General features: G+C 55.0%; 1 protein-coding gene across 1 annotated transcript; it reads left to right on the top strand.

The window, feature by feature from the left end:
• Window positions 1-715: 715 nt before the first annotated feature.
• LOC143219482 (uncharacterized) lies at window positions 716-8,053 on the top strand. The gene is made up of 2 exons (XM_076445431.1): window positions 716-949; window positions 7,217-8,053. The coding sequence occupies exon 2, from the start codon at window positions 7,217-7,219 to the stop codon at window positions 8,051-8,053; it is 837 nt and encodes a 278-aa protein (XP_076301546.1). The 5' UTR covers window positions 716-949.
• The last annotated feature ends 791 nt before the right edge of the window (window positions 8,054-8,844 follow it).

The raw sequence follows: 8,844 nt of genomic DNA, 5'->3' as shown, positions 1-8,844 counted from the left end.
AATCAATTCCAATTCTAACTCTTACTAACTCATACTCCGTATACGATTATTACGTTTAATTCATTTATTATTATACTACCAAGTTTATACTGTGACGTTGCAACGTTTGCGACGTCCCTTCTCCGTTTGTTTCGTGCATATTTTCGAGAGCGATAAAGGACCGGACCGCCCTCTAACGGGACACGTACCGAGACAGGATTCGAGAGCGCTCCTCTAAGAGATTCCGATATTATCGAGGACCTCCTAATGACATCTGTCGCGCGTGCCGAGAACGGCAAGTTTCAGGGCCGTATATGGAACGCGCAGAAGGAACCACCGATCGTCCGAATTGTCACGGGAAATGAACAATCGCCCCAAGGCCAGGAAGCTCCCGACGGAAAAGCGAATGGCCGTTTCGAGAAATTAGAGCTTGGTGCGAGGACACTCGGCAAGCAAACCGGAGGCGCCGCCAGGACAGCAGCTTGCGAACATCTCGTCCGATACGGACTGACGGAACACCCTGACGTCGTCTCGCCCCATCAAGGGAGAGCTGCCCCGGGGTCGGTGCCCTCGTAGCCAAGAAGAGGAAGCCCCTCCGCTGGTCAAGTCGAGCGATAGGCTCCTTGACCAATTTCGTGATTGCCCGGGGCCCTAGGGCGCGAAGAGGGAACGCTCCTGTGCCGCCGAGTCACGCCGTGGAAACACGCCATAAGCAATTCGGGAAAACGGTCGAGTGGGGGGGAGCCGAGTTCGATCCGCTAGGCGGCCGAAAATCGATGGATCACTGTCGCGCTGGCTATCACGACGTTGAGACGTGCTTCCCACATTGTAATCGCGCCGCGAAATCGGAAGTTGCGAACCGAGTGTCCCGTTGAGAGGATTACGTGGCGTCGGCAAAGTTTCAACGAGCCCAGCTCTATCGGGAGCCGTTTATCCTCCGGAAAACGGAACAATAACGCCACGAGAAGCGGTAAGTCGCACTTGTGATCCATTCGGTATTTTCGTTGCGCGCCGGCTCGACCTTCGTCGTGCGAGGACGAACGCTTCCCGTTCAGTCCTCGATAATTCGCTCGCATTCCTCTCGGAATGCTTTGAGATTGTTCGGGAATATTTCGGGAGAGTTTTCCTCTGTAAATTGCGTGCGGAAGAGTGTCTTCCGAGGAGTCGCGTTCGTGAAAGTAATTCAATTCGGTATCTTCGCGTTTCTCGAATCCTGGGTCTCCTGTCGAAACGCGTATTCTGTCCGTCGGCGTTCGATCGCGTAATCGATAACGTACGCGTCGGGGCGATTCACGTGCGGAAGTCATCGCGGCAGTCTCGCAGTTCGCCGGTCATCTGCGCCTCGCGTTTCCGAAGTTCGTTGCGAACGAAACGACGATAATTGTCAGCGGTATCGTTGCGAGCGAAATCGGTAGGACAACCGCGCAGCGAACGGCCATCTTTTCGCTATCTTGTATGAAGAGCGCGGGCTCTCGGGTCGCGGCCACGTGGCCGCTGATTTTGTAAATCAACGACTGCTACAATAAATAGCTCGAGACCATATCGTAGTCGAATTATTCGATTCCCTGTGAGATCCGTCCTGCCGAGAGGGCTGTCCTAGTCACCCCGTGTTCGAACCATCTGGCCTAGTCGTGACGTCATTTTCGATCCGCGTATCTCGAAGATTCGGCTCTCGACCTCGGCGTCTCCGAGCTCGAGCAGAGTTTTGCGTTTCGTGTGGCATCCTTGCGGTGCCTGGCGCCCGAACCGTTAGCTTTCGTGAGGAAATCGTCGAATCTTCGAGTCTCGTATTGTCTCGGGCGGACCGCGTGCACTCGGCTTGCACGCGGCCTGGTCTCAGCGCCTGCAAGGCCCGAAGGTAACCGGCTTCCGCGGGTCTAACAGCTCGACGGAAAAAGGTTAACGTGACAAATTGGCGCCCGAACAGGGACCTCTCTTTCGAAAGGGTTTTCCCTGAACACGGAGAGAGGCACGGGTTGACGAAAGACTCTCACAGGGCAGATCGTGTATCGACCTTCCGGCACGCCGTGATCACCCGCGCGGAATTAGGAGAATCGACGGGAATTGCGAGACACGGGTTCGGCGATTAGAGAAAATTAAAGCAACGCACGAAAATTTCTCCGTATTCGTGAAATTACTCTCACGAACGTATCAAACGAAAGCCACGCACAACCACGTTCCGTCGCGTGACTTTCGAGGTTCCTCGCGATACGAGGACTTGTTGAGGCGAGCCAGCTCGACAAGAATTTTTTTTCTTAATTCTTGCCCACGTATTTCTTGTTAATTTATTTAATTTATTGAAATTTGTGCTTGTTGGAGTGTACGTCTTCGGTGTTTCCTTTTGTTCCCCGCCTGTAGAGGCAAATTCCCTCGTGTTCGTCGCGTAGTTAGTCTTTTTTTTTGTATTTTTTTTTGTGTGCGAACGACTCTCGACGCGTACAAAGCAAGGACGAGATACCCCCTGTAACGACCTTGCGAGATATTTGGGAATACGGGACTTCAGCACTGAGTGAGGCGGTTAGATTTCGAAAACGAAAATATTTCGATTCTCAAGGACAGCGATTTCGGTTAGCAACCGCGATCTAGTCGAGCTCGAAGTCGAGTTTCGTATCGTAGCGAAGAATCCGAGCCGTGCCCGGACGTTCGGATAAACACTGCGCGGTCGAGGGTCCTTGAGTTCGACAGCTCCGGGTAAAGTTCGGTAACGGTCGCGCGTGAAAAACAAGTCGAGACATCGCGTTCGAAAAACAGCTTCGGCGTTGCCGGCCACATTTCAAGATCTTTTGTCTCGCTCTCGAGTACGGTTCTCGTAAATAACTCTCAGGTAGCGATGGCGGAGGGTAGTAGGACCTACGTTTCGAAGTGGCCGGAGGACGACAAATCGTACTACAGCGCGCACGGGAGTGAGGACGACGGGACTGTAATAAAACAGGACCCTGAGTCCCACCCCCCTGGTCCAACTATGCTGCAGGTACCGACGGGATGGAAACCATCCCCGACAGTACCGCGTCCAGCCGCAGTAACGACTTCAGTCCCTCCGGCCGACTCTGAGGGTAACAAGACGGCGTACGAGGTCATGCGGAAATGGGACCTTTCGTTTGAAGGGAAACCCGGGGAAGACCCGGAGGAATTTTTCAAGAGGCTCTCCGTTATGCGAAGAGCCTGTACCGTTCGCGATGACGACCTCCTACTCTGTCTTCCGATTTGTTTCACCGGTACCGCGGCGAAATGGTTTGACACCTGCCCTCCGATGTCCACCTGGGAGGAATTCGAGTACGAGTGGCACCAGAATTTCCGCGATCCCGACTACCAACAGCTGCTCGAGCACGACATTCTCGTTCGAAGGCAAGGACCCGAAGAACCGCTTCGCGATTTCCTCGCGAATATGCGTAGTATGTTCGCGCGATTGAAGCGACCGTGGTCGGAGCAAATGAAAATCGACCGCATTTTCTGGGGCGCGAGGGCAGAGTGCCGAGTCGGTATAGAAAAACGGACGGTTACGTCAGTAGCGGAGCTCGCGACATTAATGCGCGAGGCGGAACGATTCGCGATGCCGCAAAGCGTCGATAAATATCTCGTGCACACGATAGCGAATAAAGAATTCGCGTACGACCCGAAGAAATACGCGAAGGCGGCGGACGCGGAGCCGGAAAAGCCGAAGGAGTACGAAAGGGTTAACGCGGTAGTCGACGCGTCAGGAGGGGAACCGCGGTATCGTGCGGGCCCCTCTCGTCCGCGCGAACCCCCGATCGCCGAGCAACCGCGTCATAACCGACCGCCGTTCAACCGCTCGCGAGACGAGCCGCGCCGAACGCACCCGACCGCGACCGAGACCAGCCGAACTGTCACTTCGCCGGTCAGACAGCCGGCGGCTGACAGCACGTGCTGGAATTGTCACCGGCCAGGGCATAGATCGCGCCAATGTCCAGAGCCGCAGACTCGACATTGTTATCGTTGCGGGGAACCCGGGGTAACCGCGAGAGACTGCCGTCGTTGCCCTCCGCGGGCGGAAAACTACTACCGAAGCCGCTCGTAAGGGCCCGAACGGCCTCGTACCCAGTCATTTCGGCCCGCGTAGCGAATACAGAGTTCGGATCAGCAACCGTATCGAAACCTCCGCTACTTGTCGTAGGCGCGCGCATTGCTTTCCACCGGGTGCTCGCACTGATCGACTCGGGCTCGTCGCTCTCGTTCGTGAGTCGCGAAACCATTGTGGTCGTGGGGGAGGCGGCCACGATAACGACGGCCGAAAACGAGTGTTATTTTCTTCTGGCCACGGGAGCCGTCGATCGCGCCGTAGATCAAGCTCGATTTTCGCTACGAATCAGAGACCAAACGAGGGAAATTTTCGCTTACGTCCTCGATAATTTAGTAAATCCGGTTTTGCTGGGAGTCGACGCGATCGCTCAGTTCGGTATCGTTGTCGAATATCATCGGGAGAAATGGCACTTTGCATCGCGGCCGCAGGTAGAATTTTCATTCGGTTGTATCTCGGAAAAGCCGCTCTGCTGCGGCCTACAGCGAATTTCCGAATCGCAGAAGGAGCGGTTGCGCGTATTTCTCGAGCGAGAAATGAAAGGCTTCGACCGGGTGCCTGGCGTGACGACTCTGACCGCTCACCGAATCGATGTCGGTGATAATAGGCCGATCAAACAACGTTACTATCCGGTCTCGCCGATCGTCCAGCAAGCGATCTACCGAGAAGTGGATTCGCTGCTGGAAAACGGAATAATCGAGCCGTCGGAAAGTGAGTGGTCGAGTCCGATCGTCATGGTAAAGAAAGCGAACGGCAAATATCGGTTTTGTTTAGACTTCCGGAAAGTGAACGAAGTTTCTAAGAAAGACGCGTACCCGCTGCCTATCATGTCGAGCATTCTAGATAAATTACGAGCCGCGAAATACATTTCGACCCTCGATCTCTCGCAAGCGTACTTCCAGATTCCGCTCGAAGAATCGAGCAAGGAGATAACAGCATTTACCGTTCCGGGGAAAGGGTTATTCCAATTTAAGAGAATGCCGTATGGGCTCACGGGAGCCCCGGCAACTTTTCAACGTCTCGTAGACAGGTTGATCGGGCCCGAAATGGAGCCTTACGTGTTCGTGTATTTAGATGACGTCATCATCGCGACACCCACGTTCGAAGGCCATCTCGAGTGGCTCCAACGGGTTCTAGATCGCATAAAATCGGCGGGATTACTCGTAAACCCGGATAAATGCGAATTCTGTAAGGAGGAAGTTCGGTACCTCGGATTTGTGGTCAGCCAGGAAGGGTTAAAGGTCGATTCCGATAAAGTCGCACCGGTAATATCGTTTCCGGTCCCGCGGAATGTAAAACAACTGCGGCGATTTCTGGGGATGGCCTCGTGGTATCGCAGGTTCATTCCGGATTTCGCCACAGTCGCGGATCCGCTGAACATCCTTTTGCGGAAGGACGCGAAGTGGAAGTGGGAGCGTGAACAGCAATCCGCTTTCGAAAAATTACGAACGTTAGTCGCGACCGCCCCAACCCTGGCCTGCCCACATTTCGAGGTGCCCTTCACCTTACAGACTGACGCGAGCATGGTAGGACTGGGAGCCGTGCTTGTACAAGAGATCGAGGGAACCGAAAGGGTTATCGCGTTCGCGAGTCGGTCGCTTAGCGCGGCTGAACGAAAATATTCCGCGACCGAACTAGAATGCCTCGCGATAGTGTGGGCCGTAGAGAAATACAGAGCGTATCTCGAAGGATACCACTTTACGATCGTGACCGACCACAATAGTTTACGGTGGTTAAGAAAATTGTCGAACCCCTCCGGTCGGCTCGCGCGGTGGGCGCTCCAACTATTAGAGTACGATTTCGAGATTAAGTATCGAAAAGGAGCGCTCAATCGCGTACCGGACGCGTTATCACGCATGTACGAGGGAGTCGAACCGGGGGAAGGGGGGGTCGAATTAGTGACCGCGGCCGTGACGAAACTCGAATGGTTCGATCAGAAATTCCGAGAAGTAGAAAGCGGCCCAGAGCGCCACCCCGACTGGTCCATTCGCGAGGGGCAACTTTTCCATCGTCGTACCGACCCGTTAATCTCCGAAATTCTCGGCGGTGATTTAGACGAGTGGAAACTCGTCGTACCGGCCGAGAAAAGAACTGAAATTTTGAGGGAAAGCCACGACGAGGTGCAAGCGGGTCATTTGGGGGTTGAGAAAACCTACCATCGAATAGCGACCCGGTACTATTGGCCGGGAATGTTTCGCACGGTCGTAGAATACGTGCGACGCTGCCCCACGTGTCAGTTAACGAAGGTTGAGCAATCACTCCCTTCTGGGCTCATGGGAAGGCGTCGTATAGGCGCGCCGTGGATGGTTATCGCAACCGATATTATGGGCCCGCTTCCCCCGAGTCGTGCAGGGTTTTCGTACCTGCTCGTAATTCAAGACCTTTTTACGAAATGGGTCGAGTGTTGCCCCCTGCGGAAGGCCACCGGGGCCAAGATTTCGGACGCGCTGGAAGACCTTGTCTTCTCACGTTGGGGGACGCCCGAGGTATTGCTCACAGATAACGGTACCGAATTCGTGAATAAAGCGATTCACGAACTCGCACGAACTTACGGGATCGCGATCACGACGACACCCCCGTATCACCCCCAGGCGAATCCTGTCGAGAGGGTGAACCGGATACTAAAAACGATGATAGTATCCTACATCGAAAAAGACCACCGTACGTGGGACGCGCACTTAGCGAAATTTCGATTCGCGTATAACACCGCGTACCACTCAGTGCTGCAAGCTTCGCCCGCGTTCTTGAATTTCGGACGCGAACCGAAACCAGCGTCATGCATTCGCGAGAGCGAGGAATCGCCGGTTGACCTGGAGGTAGCGCCTATCGAGGGATGGTCAGAGCGTATGTCGCACCTGGCCACATTACGCCACTGGGTCACCGAAAACTTAGAGCGAGCGTACGAGACGCAGGCGAAAAATTACAACCTGCACCGAAAAGACATCCGTTTCGTGGAGGGAGACCTCGTCCTTCGTCGACAGCGCGTCCTCTCGTCCGCCGCGCAGAACATCGCGGCCAAATTGTGCCCAAAGTTCAGCGGCCCTTTCCGAGTCGCGAAAGTATTATCGTCAGTCGTCTATCGACTAAGTACCCCCGAAGGGAAGGACGCCGGAAAGTCGCACGTGTCCGACCTGAAGCCGTACACTCCACCGCTCGAGGGCGAACAAAACGATAACACCCCAGTACCCTCCTTAATTACAGATGGAGGATATAGAGGAACCCCAGCAAATACGGCGCAGCCGGGTCGCGGTGCGGCAACAGATAGAGGGGCTCAAGGAGGAACTAGGGTACCTCCAACACCTAGTGAATCTCCTGTCGCCAGGGGTCGCCCACGTGGAGGCCCTCGAAACGTTATCGCTGGTGGAATGGAGGTGGAATGGGGTAAAGGAGCGCACCAAACAACTGTGCACACTCGTCCACACACCACCGGAACTCCTGACGGAAGAGGAATCGGAGGAAGCGTCGACCTCAGGCGACGCAGAGACCGTGGTCCAGCAACCGACCGGAGGGCGAGTATCGGCTCGCGAGGAAGCAGAGCCGCCGGTCACGCCGCGGGAAGGAGCCATACCCGAGCAGGCTACGGCCGAGGCCACTCCGCCGCGCAAGGAGGAGGTAGCCCGGCCGCCGAAGAGAGAGACCGAGGCAACAACGGAGGAGGAGAGGAAGGAGACGCCGCAACGGAAGCAGAAGGCAGCCGCATTCCAGCCCGCGTCAGATAAAGCCTCAGCAGCGGCGAAAACATCGGGGCCAGTCGACAAGAACCGACAACAAAGAACGGCGAGTTGGGGCCAATATGAGAAATGGATGGCCAAGGAACGATTCCAGTTGAAAGATCCAGACGCGTGCTGGAATTGCGGGAAATACGGCCATGACCGCAACAAATGCCCGCAAAATATAAAGACGCACTGCTTCCGGTGCGGCCGATCGGGGTGCTCGGTGAGGACGTGCCCGATATGCGGCTCCTCATGGCGCAAAGCGCAACTGAAGCAAGACGGGAACACCGGGGCTTCACACCAACGCCCTTCGCGAGGGGCTTGAAGGCCCACCTCTAATAGGCCCGAGAAGAACCGGCCCTTTCGGCGGGTGGCAGAGATCTGGTTTTTTTTGGGGTGTGCGAGCAGTAAATGTGTCGTTGCTTTGTTTTTTTTTTCTCTCTGTTAACCCCTCTCGCACACGCCACCGCCGATACGAAACAGGCAGTTTTTTTTTTATGTAAAAGAGTGGTAGCAGTTCTCGGGAGCTAATAAAAAGTTACTTTCGTTTCTCCCCGACAAGGGATAATTAGCGTGAGAAATTTATTTCGAAACCCCGAGCCCTCCCAAAGGTCAACCGACGCCCATAGCTCGTCCGAAGTTCCGGTGCTGCCACCGAGGATCGTCGTTCGTTTGTTTTGTCTGTGTTTGTTATAGGGTATTCGTAAGGCGTGGTTGTCGCTTCGTGGTGAAGGCTCCGATTGTAAAGGACATCTCTTAGGGAGGAACGCTCTCTCACCTGTCGAGCCGCGGATCACGGGGGCGACGAAACCGTGTCGGTCCGGTCCATTTTAAGGGGGGGGGAGTTGTGACGTTGCAACGTTTGCGACGTCCCTTCTCCGTTTGTTTCGTGCATATTTTCGAGAGCGATAAAGGACCGGACCGCCCTCTAACGGGACACGTACCGAGACAGGATTCGAGAGCGCTCCTCTAAGAGATTCCGATATTATCGAGGACCTCCTAATGACATCTGTCGCGCGTGCCGAGAACGGCAAGTTTCAGGGCCGTATATGGAACGCGCAGAAGGAACCACCGATCGTCCGAATTGTCACGGGAAATGAACAATCGCCCCAAGGC

The sequence above is a fragment of the Lasioglossum baleicum genome, unplaced genomic scaffold, assembly GCF_051020765.1.
Source record: "Lasioglossum baleicum unplaced genomic scaffold, iyLasBale1 scaffold0030, whole genome shotgun sequence".
Classification (NCBI taxonomy): Eukaryota; Metazoa; Arthropoda; class Insecta; order Hymenoptera; family Halictidae; genus Lasioglossum; species Lasioglossum baleicum.
The sequence above is the reverse complement of the archived record's forward strand: the minus strand, read 5'-3'. Positions and strand labels throughout refer to the sequence as shown.

Coding starts and splice junctions, on each gene's coding strand:
- LOC143219482 (XM_076445431.1), top strand. CDS start 7,217: ATGGAGGATATAGAGGAACCCCAGCAAATACGGCGCAGCCGGGTCGCG.